Source organism: Tyto alba, unplaced genomic scaffold (genome assembly GCF_018691265.1).
Source record: "Tyto alba isolate M040663 unplaced genomic scaffold, T.alba_DEE_v4.0 Super-Scaffold_19, whole genome shotgun sequence".
Taxonomy (NCBI): domain Eukaryota; kingdom Metazoa; phylum Chordata; class Aves; order Strigiformes; family Tytonidae; genus Tyto; species Tyto alba.
In genome coordinates, this window is record NW_024881281.1 from 4,412,373 (window position 1) to 4,433,346 (window position 20,974).

The following is a 20,974-nucleotide window of genomic DNA, read 5'->3' on the forward strand; positions in this document are numbered from 1 at the left end:
TACTCATTCAATTTCAGTCATTTACTTTATGCATGTGTACACACAAGGCAGGAAAGGTAAGATGGACCAGAGATAGCAGAAATAAATAAATTCTTTTTTTTTTTTTTTTTTTTTTTTAGATTCAAACTATAAACCCACAAATCCATTGGGGATCTTGGGATTCCTCTGGAATTCTTGATTCCTTACAAAATGGATTTTGTGTGAAGCTGCCTCACCTTTACTGACCTGGGCACCCCCATCCTGGCTGCACAGATATTGTCAAGGTTTCAACTAGACAGCAAACACAGAAGCTACTTTATTACAAGGACAAAAGCCTGATAGGTGAAGCAGCTTCAGCCAAACAACCAGCAAAGGCATGTCAGCAACTGTCAAAAAAATTACAGCCAGTTCATGCATAAGGTTTAGCAATAAACACAACTAAAGGGTGACAAATAAAACCGTACGGAGTATGTTAAGCGCTCAGTGGAAAAATCTATGGGAACTTTTTATACTACACCCTAGGGCAGAGGGGAAATTATGCCACAACTGGACTGCAGCTCTTAGCAAGGTCAGCCTAGACTCCAGTTCAGCAGCAGCCCTGAGAAAAACCTTACAGCGGAAAATTCAGAGAGCACTGGCTCCCCAGAAACTGCAGGCACAGCTTGAACTGCATATTGTTACAACTGAACCACAGCAGCTCCTGCATTCCCAGCCTCTCCCAAGGCATCCGAAATAGCCCAAGTCTGGGACTCCCAAGGAAAATTTTGTTACGCCCTGCAGAGGAATGTTCCACCCACAACTGTTGTTTCCTCCCATAAAAGGATCATTAGTGAGATAATTTCTGAAGTTCATGGTATTGTCTACAGATTTTACTGAAATATCGCACCAGGAAGGGGAAGCCAAATGAGCCAGACTATTTTAAGGCTTTTGCATTTGGAGGAAATTCTAGGGCAAAATTTCAAAAAGGCAGATGCTTTGAACTGGGAAACGTTATGCTGTGTGGAGAAGGGAGCATTCCTGCCTTTAGAGCTGCTTAAATAACTCTTTTGGGGCCACATCTATTTGATCGACCTTATTTTTAGATTCAGAATCTGCTTTTTCAGACACCTTAATACTATTTTATATGAACATGTGTATGTGATCAAGACTATTTGGGAAACAGTTTAAAAGTTAAAGACTGTCTATAAAAAGCTACTCTTACATCCTTCTCATACCTACAACTTGCCTCAAAGACCTGCTCGATCATCTCAGCACCCAGGTGGAGCACAGAAGTATTATCCCAAACAACACTACCACTGCCACACTACCCGCCAGACAGGACAGGAGACTCAATCACAGGGAGTACAGTGGCTGGATCTGCAATTAGGATTTTCAATTTGCTATCCCGAATGTCTCCTTTTCCTTAAGGAGCATGGAGAACACATTCCCATAGCTGTATACTACATATTCCCTACTGGGTCCAACTGGGATTTAGATTGCTCTAACTGGGAGAATAACACGCAGCACTATTCAGATGTCTCAGCTGCCAGCACTCCCTCACCACCACTAATCAGTAAAACATCACCCTGGTCTCAAAACCAAGGCTGGGCTCCCCTCTCCTGGACGGCTGCAAAGGTGCAGCCCTCAACGCGGCTCAGTAAAGCACTGCTCCTCCCCACGAGAGGAAAAGCTGCTTTGCTGGGATCAGTTGGTCAGTGAGCCCTTCTCCAAAGAGAAGGCAAACTATTAAAGACTAAATACCCTTAGTTTGTCTTCTAGGAACTTGCCTGGTATCAGTGGTTTTCAAACATGCTACCAAAAAAATAGGTTAGATAGGTTTATGGCAGGTCCCACGTCCCAGTGATTTGGGCAGCACGTGAAACCATGGCATACACGAGATTCCCAACCCTGCATTTGGCAGTTAAGGCTGATGGAAGATGGAAAAGCCAAAGATGAGCTTCCTGAACCAGCTTCTGTACCCACGGCACACGGTGCTCCCTCACCTGCAAGGGCAGCAACGATGGCAACCGCCCATGTGTGCAGCTCTGCCTCACCACGCAAACCCAAGGCAGGCAGGGCACAGCTAACACGGCCAACTGAGAGCACAGGCTCAGCAGGGGACACCCTCCTGGCTTAGCTCTGACTTCAACAAGAACTTTTTTTCTTCTACCACTGCATCTGAGGGTTGTTTCCTTTGGAAGGAAGTCGGAGATTGAAAATATGTTTATGGAAACTATTATTTACTCTCCAGACAAGAATGGCTCCTCTAGCTCTGATACTATGCAGCCAGGCAATTCTGGCAAATGCTGATTACAGTTTGTATCACGAGTTGTTAGGAGAGAATGTGACTGAAGGAAAGAGGCTTTTGCAAAACACCTTTCAGGTCCAATCTCACTATACATTGAAATTCAAGCAGCTACAACATCAGCGTTCATATGCATTTTTATTTACAGCACACACATTCAAGGACACAACAGAGTCTGCATTGTTTCTCTCAGGTCTCAGTGTGTCAAGGGATGGAAGTAAGTCAAAAGACATTGATTGCTTTTTCAAAAGCTAGTCCGCTGCAAGCGCTGCGTACTGCAGGCTATAGACATCTCAGTTGGTAAGAAAGCATTATAAATGGGAAAAGGTATCTAAACATTCAACTTTTCACTGTGGCTTGTTTTAAGTTTTGTTTCAAACCTATTGCACAAGCTGATTGCCAGCTGTTTCTTACTTAATCAAGGGTGGTTTGCAGTTGTGGTTACTATGATAAAATGCAGTAACGATCTTCATCCTGGGCTTCCTAAGGGAGAGGTTCACAGGATGACATCTATCCATGTGTATGCTTCAATCACATTTTTCAAGGAAATACTGCTCTTGAGGATACAAATTTCCTACAAATTTAATAAGCATGGAAGATCAAGAGAAGAAAGAACCTAATTTTATTGTGGGACCAAACTACAAACTCCTACCAGAAAAGGTAAATAAAGAAAAAAAGCCCCTTTCAGTAGCACTGACTCCCTTCCTAGCAGACCACTGACTTGTGTTAAAGGCACCTTGCTTTCAGTTGTTTCAAAACAATTTCTTACTGTACACTGGAAAATTAAATCCTTCCTCTCCAAGTGGGAGAAGCCAGCCCTGTTGTTCTATAAAAACTTACAATTTCTAAGTGTCCTTGATTCCGCTGAGAATATGCTGGTAAAACAAAGGCACTCTTCAGCACAGGAACAGGCGGCTGAAGGTGAAAAGCAAGGTCTGTGCCCCCACAATCAGGTATCAACAGGATGGTCATGTGAAAAAGGCTGCCTCACTCCCCCAGCTAGCACACAGGATACACTACTCAGAGAAAGTAGTGCAGGGGGTGACAGGAACAGCAAATCTTTCTTCTAGGTTTCCTCTGGTTCTGGGGAGACAAATATAAAATTTCACCTCAAACTGAAATGCAATTCAAGCATTCCCCAGGACTGTAAGATGACCTCTTCCGCTGCAGGTCCCTCCAACCAGCTAACATGCAAATCCTGAGCTTGCTGACACTCCTTTTCTGCTTTAAACTCCAGGACCCAGCCAAGTCCTGCCACTCTAACAGTCCGATTCCAGCAATTCACATCTGAAATGCACGTACAAGTGTGAAATGGTGGACGTGAATTACAAACGCAGAAAGAAAAAGCTTGCAGCATTTCAGACTCAAACAATTTTTCTTACCAGAGAACTAACACTTTCAATAATTGAATGGTTTCAGCATTTGCTAGGATCTCTTAAAGTAACAACTTTAAGTTTTCTTAAACAACTGTTATGCTTCTGGAAGACTGTGTGGCCTTAGCCGATGCAGTCCGTGCAACTGCAAGGTCTGGCATCTGTCTTAAAGTCTGCTTCTACTTTGCAAAGCAGCAAAGTGAGGGAAAATGGGAAAATTCACAGCTAAATACATGAATATTTGTGATTCATTGCAGCTCCAGGCCACTTGAAAGATGCCCTGCACAGACACGCCACGTACACACGCATGTTTGAAGGTTTTTACTTGGACAGGAGTTTAATTGGTTCTTTTACAACCAAACTAAATGAAGGGCTGCACAACAGATCTGCCTCCCCAGTACTTCAGAGCAGTACTTAGGATACTGTCCAAGTCGGCCTGTACATGCTTTGCAGGATTTCAAAGGGCTTAAAGAGTGAGAAAGCACAGACATAAGGCAAAGCTCTAAACAAAGCTCGTCGAATCTCCGTAGCACAGAGACACTTTTGTTATCCTGCAAGCACAGCTGATCGCAGCACTGCTTTTGTTCACCTCTCACCATGTTCATCCTTGGGACCTGCAAGTCCTGAGACACTCTGGGCAGTTCTCAGGCACAGCTGAGAATTCAAATTTGTCACCTTGAATGGGCCCAAAAGCACCAAACAATGGGCCCCAAAGCACCCAAAAGCTACAACAGTACCAGCTTTCCAATCATATCCAAACTCTCCAATTACTGCACTAGTTTCCACTCCCTCCTCAATTTCTGTAATTGCCTTCCCACTTGACTTCTTGACTCATCCCTGCACAGTGATTACAGGCAGCACCACTCCTAGGTATGCCACATCCCAAGCACATCCCCAATTTAATAGCAGTACTCAGGCAACCATGCAAGCATTAAACTAGTTCTGCTAGGAAAGGTAAGCATCTCACATGTTTTTGTAAAGCAATACAAAGGCATAGATAAGTTAAATAATTCACTCAAGGCCGCAGACTCTGTGGCAGAGGTAGCATTAGAAATATATGCCAATGGCCACTCTCCATTAAGAAGTGGAAAATACAACCAGCCATGCTGGTGAGGGAATGACTACCCCATCCCAGCAAACTAGTCTTAAATCTAGTATTAAAAAGATGAGTCAGTGCTGACACTGAGGAGAGCAGCCTGACTGACGATTCAGGGCATTAATGTTCCTGGCCTAAAACAGAACAGACACAGGAAATACAGCAGCACTAAGTGATACCTCAAAATCAGATAACATGGGGATGAAGCTCAGTGTTCACAAGCACTGCCGCCATGGCTGTGCTGTTCAATACTGTACGCCAAGCAAAAGACAAGTGAAAACCTGATAGCTAAATAAGACATGCAAGATGAACTGGCAGTCAGCCGGCCAGCTTAGTCACTAGCAGCTCAGGGTACTAATAAAGGCTAAATAGCCTTTTATTGATCCTTACTCAGTAGCAGATGTGCTTGTACCTATTTAATCCTGTTCATTTTATCATTAGCTTCAGAGTGGCACACCCGCAAGCCTCCTCGTTTTGCTTTTCATTTTCAAATCAGTCTCTCGTTCACTTCCCTTTGGAGGGTGACCAGAAATCAGGCTAGGACAGATGTTCAGTGAGCAGCTCGCAAAGCCGTTGGTGTAAGAGACAGCAGAAACACCTCCCTAACGATGAGACCGGGTTCCTGCCTGCCAGAGCCATTTCTCAGTTTAGCATCACAAGAGGAGAACCCCTGGCATTACCAGAGATGAGATGCACATACCTGCCTGCCATCCTGTCCCACGTTGGTCTGTCCTCTCACTACAGTTCGAATGCTGTCATCCAACCTCCTGGAGAAAAGAATCTATAATGTCAAACTCATTCTCTATGTGCCTGACCCAAACAACTGTGGGAACCTTGAGAGCTACAGAACAGATTTAAAATAAAAAAGCTGGTGCTACCAATGCTAAACTCACTTTTTTTTCCCCCACTCTTTCTCTGTAGGACATCACTATCTTACATCATTTAAAACTCCTGTTGCAAAAATAAAAATGCATTTCTTAAATTAATCAGGGCTTCTTGCATTTCTCTTCCCTTAAGCAATATTGTCAGTTTTCATTTCCTTGTCTGTTTTCATTTCCACATATTAAAGTGCTGTCTCAACCATTTGGTAACGGTTGGTAATGCCAGACTTTGCAGAAAATGTATTTCCTGCACACTTGTATTTATTTTGTACTTTTAGTACCAATAGTGATAATGAAAAAAAAAATACAAAATGAGAGGTTTTACAACTGCTATTTTGGCCTCACTAGCAGAGTAAATTTTCAGCAACTAGATCTTCTGGGTAGTTTGTTCTCTCAGCCTTCAGACTGTACTAAAATTTGGTACTTGTTGATTCTTAGTTCATTGCATTTTCAAAGGTCTATTTTGCAACCCATCGGCTAAAATAACCTGAAAGGCATGTATTATACAATAGGGACAAAGTATAAAAAAGAATTATAATTACAGGGAGTCATTTTTGTCCCTGTCCCACTACTGGACTTAAGACTGACTCTATTCATGCTATTTAAGCAAATTAATTCCTATCAGCTATAACACAAAGGGTGTATTTATGAAGCCTCGGTGACAACCCGACTAGTCGCCACCTGAGATGCAATGAAATGGAAAAATACTTACCTTATTTTCAATCTGATTTTGTTCACAACTTCATCGATGTTTGCCAAAGACTACGACAGGAAAAAAAAAAAACAAGGAGAAGTGAAATGGGGACCCTTTTACTGTGATACACATCAGCTGTGATACCTAACACTTTCTCATGCATGGCACTTTACAAAGAGGAGAGCAATCACTTTGTTATAGAGATGGAGGAACTGAGACACATGGCAACTTAGCTGCTTCTCAGGTCACATAACGAAGAGGCACGAAGGACAGGGCAGGCCAGGGTGCAGCCCTGCGGGTGCCAGGAGCTCCCCACTTCCCACCCAGCCCTGAGCAAGCAGGGTGCTCCAAGCCCTGCCTTGTCAGCAGAACTGCTCCCGAAATGCTGTGGTGACAGTGACCTCCAGTGGGCAACGGGGACAGAGCCTTGGCCTGCGCAGAGACCCTCCTGCAGAGCCCCGACACCCAGCACGGTGTGGAGGAGGTCTGGCTGCTGCCGGAGCTGTAGTGGGGGTACTGCAGGGGAAACAGCTCTTCACTACCACAGAGGGGAAAAAAGCCAAGCCAGCATCACCGGCAAACTAACTAGAAACAACTGAAAGCCAAAAAAGCCAGTGCTGCAGAGGATCTTAAACGTGGTAAGCATTGGAGGTGCCTCACAACCCAATCTTCAGCTGAAGAAACACCTCCTTATTGCAATATATTAGTCCAAAACTGTCCCTGCAGCTGATTTGGGGAAGACAAAGTACAGATATGAGCAATCTCGTTCTTTAAGACTCAAAAGAAACAATAGGTTTCAAACACGGATGACTCTCCAGTGACATTTCACAGGCAACACCTGCCTTATTTGGCTGAAACCCCTGAGGATTCACCAATGATTAATACACGGCAAGCTATGAAATGCACTGCAAGAGAAATCTCTATATAGAAAACTGATTTATTTCTACAGATCAAAGCAGGACTTTTAATGCAGCAAGCACTTTGGATAGAAAGAAACTACATAATGACAGTGAATCTTGTGAGATGCGAATTTAAGAAGTGATTATTGTTATAGTCTTACTACCCGTGCTACTGTTAAAAGGAAGAGGCTTGGGTACAGGTTTAAACATGCCTTCAGTCATTTACTATCAGGTTACCCCTCGTTCCAAGGGGGCTGTGTTGTGAGCACTACTTACTTGCTCAGTGGGAAAGAGAGTATTAATATACTCCACAGCATTGAAATCTGCTCTGTCCAGTGGATCTTGGCTTGGAAATACCTGAAGAGAGGGAAGAAAACAAATCAACAATACACCACTGTTAATTTCTGTAACTTTACACAGTATCTACTACTTTTAAGTACTTCAGCAACCACTTCTGATTGTGTTTCATAGCATTGTCCTAACAAGCATGCACAGAGAGCAGTCAGGCCTCTGAACAGGAGTAAAGCAGCTACCTGCTCCGTAGATCTCCAAACTATTAAAATTCCTGTGGATATCAGCCTGAGTAAACACAGACAATATACATGCATGCTTCCACATACAGCCCCAGCACAATCGATCACGTGCAAGGAATTCCTGAGACACATGAGCCATTAATTATGCATCCTAAACCATTCTGGTGCTTTTGCCATTGTCTGGAAATGAACCCCTGCGCTGAGGCATTGCCCTTCTCTTTGCCTGGGCTTTGTGAGGCCCCGTGGTGAGAGATGGAGGATTTGTTTTTCACAGCTGCGTAATAGGAAACATGATGAATTAAGAAATGGTTGTACAAGTTCTCTGGAGAGCTGGGTTTGCCACTTTCACATGAAAAAGATGGAGAGAAACAGAATCAGCTGAATTATTATTCCTACCCAAGGGAAAGGGAAAAGAGCAGCTGTGGTGCAAACAGATCTCATCTCTCCTCAGAAGTAGCTCAAACGATACAAACGCGCCTGGCAGGCTTTGCTTTTTCTCCCCACGGACTAAAATATGCTCCTTTCCCTTCTCTGCTACTATATTTGTTCCATATTTATACAGCCACCAGCTCTGCGCTCCATGGTCAAAACCCTGCCTAGCAAACGCGTAGCTCACCTTGCACCATCACCCCCACCCTTCACCTGAAAGCCTTCATGGAAACCTGCGTTACCTGGGCACATGCAGCACTCACATGTTTTACACATTTTTGCAGCGTATAAGCTGTGATTTTTGTGAGACTATTTAAAGGAAAGCAACTTCTCCCTGAAACGGGCCTCTTCAGCAGCTTTCCCCCAACGTTACTCCTGCGGCCAAGGAGAAGCAGGCAGCAGTTAAATATGCATGAGGCTGTGCTCGAGTGAGGAAGATGGACTAATGTCAGAGCATCTTAAGAGCATAGTTGCAGTATCACAACCAGCCTGTCCTGGGCTCACAACTGCGGTTTCAACTAACCCCAAATCTCCACAGGGATTAAGAGCTGATGAAGAAAGGGGTGGGATGGAAGATAAAGGCTAGTCAGGAACTCCACTCAGCCTGCAGCTAGAGACCAGTGCTGCAGGCTGCTGCACCAGTTAAGGAAGTTGCTACTCCAAGGTCTTTGCCACAACCCATTAACCAGAAATTACTATCCCACGTTTGGTGGGGCACCAGTCTGGGTGTGCTCCCTTCCCTACTGCCGGCAGAAGTCACCTGAGCCAGTTCTGCTCATTTAACCACAACCTGGCAGGTTTTGCCCAAAGCTAATTAAGGAACACTCAAAGGAATGACAGGATTCTTGGGTTGGAAAGTGCCAATGAGGAAACAATGGAAGAGAAGAGGCAGTGTCATCCTCAACATCTCCCCTTGCTCAGGATGTGAATATCTGCCTACAGCCTTATTGCCTGTTAAAATAATTCAGACAAGGGTGTGGTGGACTCTCCACTGCTCAAAACCTCAAGACTGTCTCTAAAAGGCAAGTTCTACCTTGAAGAGATGTTTTGTGCTTGATGAAAAATGACATTAGGTAACTCTTCTTTGGTTGTACAACAATGTCAGAAATCACAACAAGCTTCTCTGGCTTTCAAATATACAGGCTCTACAAAGCTAGAGGACTCTTCTGGAGAAGTTCCAGGTCTCCTTTAGAAGCTGACATTTAATTTAGCAGTTCTCAAAGTTTCAGGAAAAATTACTCAATGGTTTACTGCCAGGTGTGCCAATCTCATGCAAATATAGAGTACCTGGGGTGTCTCTTTCTTTGGAGTGATAATATTGCAAAGCTGGCACAGGACCCACAGAGAAACTGCGCTACCCTCCTCACCTTCTGGTGCTGGACTCACCCGGGATGCTGTGCCAGCTCCCACGGTTGGCCCTAGTTCTTTGAGAGCCACCAGGAGTGATCCACAAGCCTCGACACTCAAGACAGTGTGGAAATGTATTTGAGTGATGCTTTGAGAGACAGTTCCTGTTGCTGTCCACTGACTTCTACGACAAGAAAGAGCTCTTCAGACAGAAGGGTTGGCTGAAGTCAGTGCAAGCTCAGTCACAGACTCCACCACACAGATGATTTTACCCTGGGTTCCTGCGGTCTCTCCAAGTGCCACAAAAGGTTTCAGGGAACACTGAAAGACTTGGGCTGGAACACATCGATCACACAAGTCAAGCCACGACATTCAGACTACCCTGACTTCAGCTGAGTTGCAGGCTTTTTGCGACTCCATTAAGAGACTTTATATCCCAAGTAGCAGCATTCAGTTAGGAGACAGAGAGCAGCCAACGCCCCGTGTCCCTCAGCGGCCAGTGATTAAGGAGACACGCTCGGCTGCGGCCAACCCCCGGCTCAGCCACCGCACCGCGGAGGAAGGTGACAGCCCCCCAGCACTGCCGCGACCCGGGGCCAAGGGGCTCTCCACCCCCGCGCCAAGGCGGTTGGGGCGCATCCCCCTCCGAGCATAGCCCACTCGGGGCTTGCCGGGGCTGAGCAGCCCGAGGCCCGCTGAGGGTCACGGCCGACCCCGGGGCCCTCAGAGGGGCCACCGGGCCGCGCCCACACCCGGCCCCTCACCTGAGGGACCCGGCCCCGCCCTGCCCGGCCCCGCCTCGGGGCTCAGCCGGCCCCCGCCCGGCCCCGCGCCAGGGCCGACCCGGCGCACCTGCTCGATGGCGGCCTGCACGGCGGGGGCCAACTCCAGCGCGGCCTCCAGCCCGGCCGCCAGCTCCGGCTCGTCCTCCTCCATGGCGGCCCGCCGCTTCCGGGCCGCGCGGCACGCCGGGATGCGACAGGACACACCCACCCCGCCGTCGCACCGCCCCTTGGGGGCGTGGCATTAAAATAGGCGGGTCTCTATGGGGAGGGGGTCCCTAAGGGGGCGGGGTTTCACCGGGCGGAGGCGGGGCCTGCCGCCCGGCGGTGCGGGGCGCGTCCCGGTGGCCGGGCCGGTGCGCTCCGAGCCCGGCCGTGCCCAGCCGTGCCCGGCCGTGCCCAGCCGTGCCCGGCCGTGCCCTCCCGCCGCCCGGCCCGCTGTTGACAAGCGGCGGCGGGAGGCAGCGCGGCGACGGTCGTCCCCATGTGGCGGACGCTGGCCCTCGCCTCCGCCTTCTTCCCGGGGCTCTTCGCCCTCTGCATCCGGTTACTGGGCTGGGCCGCCCCGGGATGGAGCCTCAAGGACCGCATCCTCCTCAGCGGCAGGTACGGGCGGGATGGGCGGGAGGCGGGCCGTCACCTCCATCGGTGCCCAGCGCGGTGGGACGGGACCGGGAGCGATCCGGGCGGGAGCCTACACCCGTGGGGTACCCCGACCCCCGGCAGTCCCGAGACCGGGAGGGGAGCAGGGACCGGCGACAGGCAACTCCCCACGAGCGTGGGCAGCGCTGCCCGGCCGTACCCCCATCCCGTGGTGGCGGTTACCCCTTCGGGGAGCGGGGATGCTCGAGTGCGCCTCTCCCTCTGCCCACGGGAAACTGGGCGCTGATCCACGAGGGTGGAAGGGACGAGACCTGGAAACAACCCCCCTGCCGTGTCCCCGGGTGGCAGCGCTTGGCACAGCCACCCCGGCCATGTCCCATGCCTGGGTGCGGGGGCAGAGCTCCTCCTCGCCCCGACGAGGCTTTCGGGGTGTGCACGGAGTAGGCGTCTTAAGTGCTAACAGCTCTCCTGGTGCAACCGCGTCGTGGCCACCACCCCTGCTCCTCGGCGTTTCTGGGGTGACATTGGGGTTGACCCATTTCCACTCTCTTGGTTTCAGGTTGGTGTCAACAGTCCAAGCCACGATGGCAACGGTATCAGGGATCACGGTTGTCCTTAACTGCAAGGATGTGGTGTACGACAGGTAATTGTCCAACAGCCTTGCCATCCTGCGAGGAACATGCGGAGGCCGTGCCCGGCCAGCTCGCAGCTGGAGTATTTTATGCCAAAGGCTTGTACGTACAAAGGGGAGAGGAAAGCCAGTCTCATGTTCCTCTTTCTTCTGCTTTGGGTTAAGGGTTGGGCAATGTGCTGGCCATACACCCCCTGAGAGGCGCTGGCTTTTTCAGACCTGGGGGCTGCTCTGCCATCACGGAGGGTCTTCTTCTGAGAATGGGCTGTAACGTGGGCCCATAGATGAGCAAGAAATAAAGACATCATCGCTTCTGAAGGGGTAGGGAGTCTCCTGGCTGGAAGCCGAAATTGCTAACAAGTCAAGCAGACCTAGTGAGAATTGATTTTAGAGGTGTATCACCTTCTCTGTGCCAAATGGATTCTGAAGGAGTCCAGAAACAAGAAAATCAGTGTGGAGTTTGCTCTGAAGGAAAATCACATCACCTTGTCCGCAATGCTCCGAGATAAACTGCCCCAGAAGTGGCTCTCGGCAGGAGTGATAGTGCAATCTGGGTCAGAGGACTTAAAAACAGAGCTATTATCCAGAATAGCAGAGAAAATTGTAGGAGGGAAGAATATAATTACGCTGAGCTGAAATTTGTCACACACCAGATTTTAGGGTGATTTTTAGGGAGGGCTGCTCTCTCAGTCATTGCGGACTTGCGTCTAATACACAGTCGTGAAACATCCTATCTTGCTCTAGATAGTAAGATCTATCCAAATTGCTGAGTCCTGCTTAACCCAGACAGTCAAATAAGTTACCCTTTTTGCTCTAAAGTAAATATCTGCTGTATAGATAAGGTATATGATAAATCCCAGACCCACACAGATGAAAGGTGCTGACAGCAGCCCTCCTCCCCAAAGCTGCGTGCTTGCCTGGGTGTTCTCCGTGCAAAAACTTTGTGGTCAGAGACCTAGATTTTCTTTGAATCTGAAGGAAATACAGCCCAGTGCTCAGCAGGGAAGGCCTTGGAGAATGACAGCAAGACAGAGAGCCAGGAAGCATCACAAAGGTTGCAGTAAAATTTGCCAATTTATTTACACAGGCAGACAATCATTGTATTGCTGGCACTATAGTTGCCCTCCGAAACCCTGGGCAAGTTTTGCAAACACAATAGCTGGTCACTTCCCCTCACTGATTTACATCACTTACATCTTTTTATCTGAAATAGGAATGCGGGCAACAACATTTTTCTCAAGATGGCAGACGAGCCTGAGCAGATTTATTTGGGCCTCAAGCTATATTTCTTTAAGCAGTAGCGGAAGGTGTTGTTTTTTTTCTTTTTTTTTTTTTTTTTTCCATTCGGTGTGATTTCACTCAGGACTTTTTACAGAGCCCAGTGTCCCTGCAGAGCAGGGCTTGCTGCTGTCTGGATTGTGCAAGCAGAATTCTGACATGCTTTGGGAACAGGCAGCTGCCTGCCATTATTTCCCAACAGACAAACGTCTCACGGGGGTTTATTGCTTATATTAGATATTTTGCACTTCACTCTCTGACGTCCATGCCAGGCATCTTTAATTAACTCAGAGATCTCCAGGTGCTTTCCAAACGCTCCCCAGGTTAGGCAGCCAGCGGAAGCAGTGTGGCAGGCAGAAGGGACACAGTTCTGGAGTTTTCCTCGTACCAAGTGTCAGCTCTGGGCATCCCAGGGCTTAGGGGAGAAGAATACCTGCTTCAAAGACGTCAGATTAGTGCTGGATCCCAAGTGGTGCTGTGGCCCTGGCCCGCACGGCAAACACCCAGCTGTGGGGCTAATCAAGATCCTCCCGCTAGTGCCGTGTTTGTGCTTGGCTGGGCCGAGCTCTGTGCCTGGCACGGCCGAGCGCGAAGCGGGAGCAGCGCCGAGGAGGCGTCCTCCACGCGTACCAAGTACCTTTTCTCTGGTGAGCCAAATCAAGCTCAATTTTGACACCTCTCAGCTTACCATCAGCTTCAAAACCCGCCGCTTCCATTTCAGACCTAGAGACTCTCCTCCAGCTTCTAGAGCATCGCGCGGCGCTCAGAGCGGTTGCGATGCCCCTGTGTGTGCTGCTCCTTTCCCTAGGCACTGGCTGGCCGTGGAGTACATCTGGGTCCTCGTTCCCTACATGACCTATGACATTTACGTTATGTACCTCTGCCACTGGCACAAGAGCCTGGAGAGGGGAGTTGCAGAGAAGAAGCACTCGCTGGCCAGCGTGTGGAGCTTCCTCCTGCAGGAGCGGCTAATGGTGACCCACCACCTCTTCATCCTCATCGTGCTCACCCCCATCACCCAGGTAAGGGTTGGGCACAGCTGCTGTGAAACCCAGCCCGGGAGGAACCTCGCGTGGCTACAAGGGTTTGCAGTCAAGGCTGGGTCTGGCAAAGCATCTGTGCTGGTCAGGAGCCCATGAACCCCTTAGAGATGCTCGGTGGTGGCTCCTGGCCACCTCTCCATGAGGGCCCCATGCTCACCGCTGGCTTTATTTGCAGCACTTCAGGGGAGACCTGGGGGATTTCTTCGTGGGCTGCATCTTCATTGCAGAGCTGAGCACGCCCTTCGTATCGCTGGGCAAAATCCTCATGCAGGTAGGTGAGGAGGGACGGGGCTCGGGTCTGGGGACCCCACAGCAGTTTGTACCTTTTCCCTGCCCCAGGCTGCCCTTCTCCATCAGCCCCTGTTCACAAGGCAGCTGGGCTGGGGGTCTCGGAGGGGGGCAGCCCCACAGCTGTAACCCCCCCGAGTTCCCCCCAGCCTCCTGTTAGGTTCCTGTCCCTTTCCCCCAGTAAGCAGCATTCCCAGTGGAATCCCAAACTGGGGGCTGTGCCGCGTTCTGGTGCTGCCCCCTCCTGTCTGTACATGCCCCTGCACCACACTCCCTCCTGCCCCAGCCCTCTGCCCCCCCCATCCCTTCCCACCCAGCTTTCCTGCTCCCTCCAGAACACTCCCCCTCATCCATACCTCCTGTGTGCCCATCTCCATGCTCCCAGCACAGTGCCCAAGGGAGAAATGGGGTGCTGCTCACCCCCACATTCACCTCCTTCCTTCCCCAGCTCAAAATGCAGGACACCCTCCTGCACAAGGTGAACGGGATCCTCATCCTGGTGACCTTCTTCCTCTGCCGTATTCTCCTCTTCCCCTTCATGTACGGGGCCTACGCCAGGCAGGTGGGAATCCCCATTTACATGGTGCCTTTCCGCATCCCCCTGCACTGCAACATAGCCAACGCCTCCCTCATCGCCCCCCAGCTCTACTGGTTCAGGCTCATCTGCCGCAAAGCCGCCCGGCTCTACGGCCGCTCGCCCACCGACAAGAGCAGATAACGGCTGGCAGCGGCAGCCCAGCGTGGGGGCTGGAAGAGGGTCAGCCCCCCCACCGCACCCCACCCCGGGCTCTTCTGCCTTCGCTGTCAGCGCAGGAGCGGAGCGGTGGAAGCGGCGATGCCACCGGGCTGTTTTAGCTGGAAGCAGCCTCGCCATCCCCACCGCCGTGCCGGGCAGCGCCAGCCTGGGCTAGGAGGGCTTCCTGCCCCACGCCGCTCCAGCGCCTTGTGTCCTCCCACCCGTGGGAGCCAGGGCAGGAGCCAGCGAGGAGGAGGTCTGCCCGCAAGCACAACGGTCCTTGCTTCAGCACCGAACTAACGGTTACACGAGAGGGGTTTGTTACACCCCCCACGCCACCCCCTCACCCACCCCCCCGCAGCTTTCAGGGCTGACACCAGACACCAGCACGGAGCTCGGCGAGGCACGGAGGAGCCTGCAGCCCACAGGTGATGCTGGAGCGGGCCCAGCCCCACGCACCAGCACTGGGGGAGTCGAGTCCCAGACCTGCCGCAGCCCCGACTCGCGCCTCCGGCTCTGGTTTACAGCCTCCGGCTGAGAGCAGAGCCAGGCCCCGGGGCTGCAGCACGGTTCTGCACAGCCTGTTCCTGACCTTTACCGACTTCGCCTCTACACTACAGCCGCGTTCAGCCTCTTACCTCCCACTGCTGCTGGGCTCCAACTCGTTTGACTCCATTTTAACCCAAAGGTGCTTTTCACTACAACTCTGGTGTCTGTGGCTGACAGTCCCAGGGGAGGGGGGCTCTGGTGTCCCCGGCAGGTTGGGGGGGAGAGAAGCTCACACCAGGCTAGAGGAAGGGTTATGCTGTCTCAGCAGGGCAGAGCACCCATGGGAGAAGGGCAGGATGGGGACAGGAGACTGGTAAATCCCTGGCTGGGGGCACTATGCAGAGCCCTTTGTTGGCAGGGGATGCAACTCTCAACCCCCTCCTCTAACTCCGGTTGCTTTTATCCACATAGCATCCCCATAGTGGATATCTGAAAGCTCAGCTGGCACACCCTGCCCTGTTCTCCCTCCAGCCAACACCAGCAGCCCTGGCAGCACCCCATGGGTACCAGTACAACCTCAGCTCTGGTTTACGGTCCATCCCTACTCCCCTGCCAGGCAAGGTCTGCCACGGAGGGAACTGGGTCACCCCAGACCAAGGTGCTGAACTGTGTCCTTCACCAGTTCAGCCCATTTCCACCTGCAGCCACAGAAAAGTGGGGCCAGGCTTTATGGCTCTCCCTGCATCACAGGGTTCAGAAGCCCTGCAGGTGTGTGCAAGTCAGTCAGCAGCAGCTCAGTTCCTTCCCTGGAGCCAGCACAAGCCAGGGCAGCCACCTCATCCCTGCAGCTTCCCACGCTGGCCTGGGGGTCCCCTGCTCCAGGGCAGGTAGCGTACCAGTAGACGTGGGGGCACTCCGTGCCTTTCATTCTGTCTAAAAACAACAGTTGAGCTCTGGGAGACCTGGTTCTTTTGGGTGTCGGATCTTGTCCCAGCCACGGCTATATTCTAGAAAGAGTGAACTAAAGGGCCTCTTCCACCATGCAGTCAGTTATTGCAGAAACACTACTGTTACATTAACAATCGAGACCAGCTGATGTTATAAACCGCTTGCAACCTGTTACAGACGTTTGTATCTTGCTGTTTTCATTGCAAATAATGTGCCTTATGTAAGGACGATAAAAAAAAAAAAAAAGCCAGTGAGGCATCTCAGTTTGCACTAACACTGCCCTATTTACTATCAGGAGACCAATAAAGACTTCCTTTCTGAGTCACACCACTGGATGTCTCTCCCACATGCCATTCATTTCTGGGTGTGGGGGGGTGTTAACACACAGGGCTACCCCTGCACCCCCACCTCCGGGCAGGAGCAACACACACCTATTTCCAAAGGTTTCTGCTCGTCCTGAACTCACCCAACTTGCTTCCTGGCCTCTGGCAGCACGTGGCGAACCCAGCAATCCGCCCAGGACTAGGAAAGGGCTAGCGGCAGGGAAATGATTTCCCTGATGCCAGAGGCTGCGGAGCTTTCTGTATAAATCCAGACTGCCAGCAGGCAGGGCTGGAGCCACGGGACCAGCAGCTCAGCTCAGGAACAGCTGTGTCCACAGCTATTCCTGCTGGAAAATTAAAGAGTGGTTGTTCCCACCCATTTTTACACAGCCCCTTCACTGCTCAGACATGTTGGAAGAAAACACAGCAGTGGGGAAAGAAGTTCAAAAGAGAAAAATAGATAGAATTTATTACAGATCTTACAACTTTCCATGTAAGGGATCCCCTGAGGCTGGGTCAGGGATCTCCTCTGTCGCCCTCTCCAGCTTTTCAAGCCAGCTCCCCAGCTGAACGGGCTCCCAGCTTGCCAAGCTTCTGTAGGAGGGTGCTGCGCAGCGCCTTGTCACCCACATTGTCCGTGATGGATGCCAGGAAGTGCCTCTCGTTGGCTCTCCGCAGCGTGTTGCTGGGGGCCGTATCGGCGCTGCTGAACGTCTCGTACTGCGAGAGGATCTCCAACGCCACCACCACCAGCGGCTCGCTGCACCCCTTGTCCGGCAGCATGGCGGCGACGTGCAGCAGGTGGCAGAACATCTGGATGCAGATGAAGGACACCTCCTGCGTGGAGGTCCCGTCCTCGGCAGGGTGCGAGGAGGGCCCCGCGGCGCTCTTGACAGAGCCCAACAGGTCTGTGAGGCTGCCGCAGTAGAGCTGGACCACGTGGAGCCAAGCTTCTTTCGGCAGCCAGGTGGAACAGCTAGAGCTGCAGAGGAGCTGGAAGCCCCGCAAGAAGAGCACGGAGAACTGGAGGTAGCAGGCAAAAGGCCGGAGGTTGAGCAGGGGCATGTACTGCACGTACTCCAGCGTGTACGGCACGTGCAAGACTTGCCTCTGCAGCAGGTGTTGGACCACGTGCGTGAGCCTCTTCCATTCACCGTGGCTGCACCAAGGGAGGACCTGAATGAGGGCCACCAGGAACCCTTTGCTGAAAAGATTCACTTCTTCAGGGTTGTCTACGTTGACCATGAGGAGCATCAGCATCGTCTCCCTGAGCGCTGTGGACACGCAGCAGCACTCCATCCATGCCAGGAGCCCGCTGCCCGGTCCGTAAGCTGGCAGAGGCTGGGATGTCCACTCATCCTCAGGAAGAGTGCAGATCTCAAACAGTGTTGCCGGGACCTCGTTCTTGAAGTGTTCTCCGTAAAGCTTCTTCAGTCGGAGACCAATGGTCCAGTCCAGTGATGCCACCTTCCTGTGAAGCCAAGCCAGCGACTGGACCCACAGCTCAGGGGAGGGGATGGTTTCTGGTCTTACCAACTCACAGAGCTGGCAGAGAATGTTCAGTATCAGGTCTTTGGTCTCCAGCGAAGGGAAGAACTGGTCTCTGGGCTGATGCCAGTACTTTGTGTAACCATCTAGAAGCTTGCAGAGGCTGAGGAGAAGCGGGAATGGGTGACAGGACTTGATCCAGTGCTCTCCTGAACAGGACTGTATCCCCAAAACCTTACTGAGGATCTGCAGGCTCAGCTCAATTTGAGCACAGTTGGATTTCAAATAGGGAAGGACAAAGGCTTTGGTCACATCTGCAGATGACACAAGCGGGGCAGCTGAGTTTGGCTGCATGAGAAAGGCCAGGAACTCAAGGAACTGCTCCTCCTCCCTCACAGTGGAAAGCTTCCCCCATACTGCCTCCTCCAGACACCTCACCACCAGGCTGCGTGGCCTGCCTGGATCATTGTGGGTCTCCAGGAAGCTCAGTGCTGGGAAGGAGCAGAGGATTTGTGCGAGGAACTGGTGTGCTCCTAGGTTGACTACAGCAAGATTACAAACCTGCTTCACTGTGGCCTCGGGGTGCAGCAGCGTGAGCCTGGCCACAGAAGCCACAGCCCTGGTCAGGCCTTCATCAGACACACTCTTTGTGATCTGGTTAAAAGTCACATTCAGATCCTCCTGGAACCCCTCCATGACAACCTGCAAGTTCAGGGACAGACCTGCTCCACCCCAGGATGCCAGGACACCTGAGATCACTTTGTTTTTGTCGGTTAGTGAAAGCTCCGTGTAACATTCCATGATGGCTTTGGTCACTTGCATCTGCAACTCTCGGCCCTCCTTGTCTTGGTGGGACAGGGCAAAGTCCACCAACATCTCCAGCAATTTCAAAATTAGCTCTGGTTTCTGGAAGAGAGCTTTGTTTTTCACAAGGCAGTCAACCCAGTCCTTTGAAAAGGCCCAGGTCTTTTCAGAAGCAAAAATGGAGCACATCTCCGTGTGCCGGTCCAGCTTTTGCTCAATGATTGTCATGGCAACTGAAGACACAAGCCTAGTGTCCAAATCTTTGATCTTCAGGCTGGCACTGATCTCTGTGAGAAAGTCCTTGGTGATCTGTGTCAGCTCTAACACTACGCGTGTCTCATCCTCACCCAGGTCTCTAGTCTCCGAAAAAGAAACCAGGTTCTTCCCAAAGGTGGTAAGAGTTTCCAGGAGCCGGTAGCTCTCATAGCAGAGCTGCTCAGAGCTCTGCAGGGTACCCTGCAGCTCTTCTCCCCAGGCGTGCAACAAACTGCAGAGAAAGTCCAAGCCAACAGAGAGCTCCTCACGAGAGAGCTTGGCCATGGGCAGGAGGCTCATGCTTCTCTCTGCTTCCTTCACCTTCTCATCCAGCGCCCTGTGGTAGAACCGGCTTTCGGTGTTGCTGGTCCAGAGGCTGATCACAGAGCTGACCTTGTCCAGGTACTCTGCGACAGGGAGGGGGCTGCCCTCTGGCTCTAGCTTCGTGAACACAGAGAGCAGCTCCAGCATGTTGGCCAAGGCATAGCACCTCACGTGGGGCAGGGTGATGCTCCTGTAGGTTTGCTTTAACCCCTCTATCAGGACCATGAGCAGGCTGGTGGCAGCAGGGGGGCCACTCAGAGAGCCAGGGTCACCCTTGAACCTCTTTGGGGGCTGGAGACCATCATCCAAACAGGACTCGCACCCATGCTGGCGTATGAGAGCGCTGAACGCTGAAACTGTCGTGTCTTCCGGTCCCTCCTTGTGTTTCATCACCTCCCACCACACATCCAAAAAAAACCTGATGTCCGACGGGGACGTCTCACTGGCGATGTACTCCACCAAGCGCTCCAGCTGGCTCTGGCACACATCCTGGGGCAGCGCCAGCAGCAGCTGCACGAAGAGCCGGGGCACGTCGAGGGCCTTGACCAGCTCGAAGAGGACAGTGTGGTTAACGTCGGGGATCATCCTGCCCACGGAGAAGAAGCCATCCTCCTTCCACCCCTGGTCCAGGGAGGCGGCCGGTGGGCCTGGCAGTAGGACTTTAGCCCAGACGATGGCCACGGCCTCTTTCTTCCAGAGGCTGTGCTGCAGCGGCGAAGGGCAGCGAGCGCCGATCTCCCCCAGGGCGTCGGTGATGGGGGGTCCCACGAGTGGCCAGTCGGCTTTGCAGAGCTCCCGCAGCGGCCGCGGCTGGGTCAGCCGGGCGGCCAGCAGGAACCCGCCGTGCAGGATGGCCGTCTCCTCGCACACGCCCCACGGCCCTGCGTGGAGACACCGTTACCACGGCCCGGCCGTGGGCCGCCGCCCGCCCGCCCCCCGCCCCTCCCTCCTCCTCCCCCCAGCCCCCGGCCCCGCTCCCCCCCGCTCCCGCACCCACCGGGCTCCATGGCGGCGGCCTGACCGACCCGCGACTGGCGCGCTCTGACGTCAGGGAAGGTATCCCCGCCCCTCCCGCAGCGCCCCCTGGCGGTCCGGAGGTGGCGCCCGCCTGCCCGCCGCTCCCCGCCCGGTAATTTGTGCGCAGGAAAACAGAGCCCAATTAAGAGAGCCCAATTAAGAGAGCCCAATTAAGAGAGCCCAATTAAGAGAGCCCAATTAAGAGAGCCCAATTAAGAGAGCCCAATTAAGAGAGCCCAATTAAGAGAGCCCAATTAAGAGAGCCCAATTAAGAGAGCCCAATTAAGAGAGCCCAATTAAGAGAGCCCAATTAAGAGAGCCCAATTAAGAGAGCCCAATTAAGAGAGCCCAATTAAGAGAGCCCAATTAAGAGAGCCCAATTAAGAGAGCCCAATTAAGAGAGCCCAATTAAGAGAGCCCAATTAAGAGAGCCCAATTAAGAGGGAGAGG

At 51.9% G+C, this 20,974-nt stretch overlaps 3 protein-coding genes across 5 annotated transcripts in view; 1 reads left to right on the forward strand and 2 right to left on the reverse strand.

The window, feature by feature from the left end:
• VPS53 (VPS53 subunit of GARP complex) overlaps positions 1-11,308 on the reverse strand; it is a 69,868-nt gene extending 58,560 nt beyond the window's left edge. Inside the window, exons 1-4 of one of the 3 annotated variants that reach the window (XM_033004748.2) lie at positions 11,100-11,308; positions 7,483-7,563; positions 6,326-6,375; positions 5,433-5,499 (exon numbers count right to left, since the gene is read on the reverse strand). In XM_033004748.2, coding sequence (XP_032860639.2) covers positions 5,433-5,499; positions 6,326-6,375; positions 7,483-7,563; positions 11,100-11,273 — 372 coding nt within the window. In that variant the 5' untranslated portion in view covers positions 11,274-11,308. Of the gene's footprint in view, positions 1-5,432; positions 5,500-6,325; positions 6,376-7,482; positions 7,564-10,367; positions 10,505-11,099 lie in introns of those variants that run through there. The other 2 variants (XM_042791435.1, XM_042791434.1) reach the window with 2 other exon arrangements.
• On the forward strand, positions 10,595-16,643 carry TLCD3A (TLC domain containing 3A). Its single transcript, XM_033004749.2, has 5 exons — positions 10,595-10,903; positions 11,460-11,543; positions 13,618-13,831; positions 14,028-14,123; positions 14,589-16,643. Exons 1-5 carry the CDS (start codon positions 10,782-10,784, stop codon positions 14,856-14,858), a joined length of 786 nt encoding a protein of 261 aa, XP_032860640.2. The 5' UTR covers positions 10,595-10,781; the 3' UTR covers positions 14,859-16,643.
• Positions 16,644-17,078: 435 nt separating this feature from the next.
• Positions 17,079-20,575, reverse strand: GEMIN4 (gem nuclear organelle associated protein 4). The gene is made up of 2 exons (XM_042791546.1): positions 20,505-20,575; positions 17,079-20,388 (listed from the first exon to the last, which is right to left on the reverse strand). The coding sequence occupies exons 1-2, from the start codon at positions 20,512-20,514 to the stop codon at positions 17,186-17,188; spliced, it is 3,213 nt and encodes a 1,070-aa protein (XP_042647480.1). The 5' UTR covers positions 20,515-20,575; the 3' UTR covers positions 17,079-17,185.
• Between the last annotated feature and the right edge of the window lie 399 nt (positions 20,576-20,974).

Coding starts and splice junctions, on each gene's coding strand:
- TLCD3A (XM_033004749.2), top strand. CDS start 10,782: ATGTGGCGGACGCTGGCCCTCGCCTCCGCCTTCTTCCCGGGGCTCTTC. Junction 13,832..14,027: donor TGCTCACCCCCATCACCCAG/GTAAGGGTTGGG, acceptor CTTTATTTGCAG/CACTTCAGGGGAGACCTGGG. Junction 14,124..14,588: donor TGGGCAAAATCCTCATGCAG/GTAGGTGAGGAG, acceptor TTCCTTCCCCAG/CTCAAAATGCAGGACACCCT.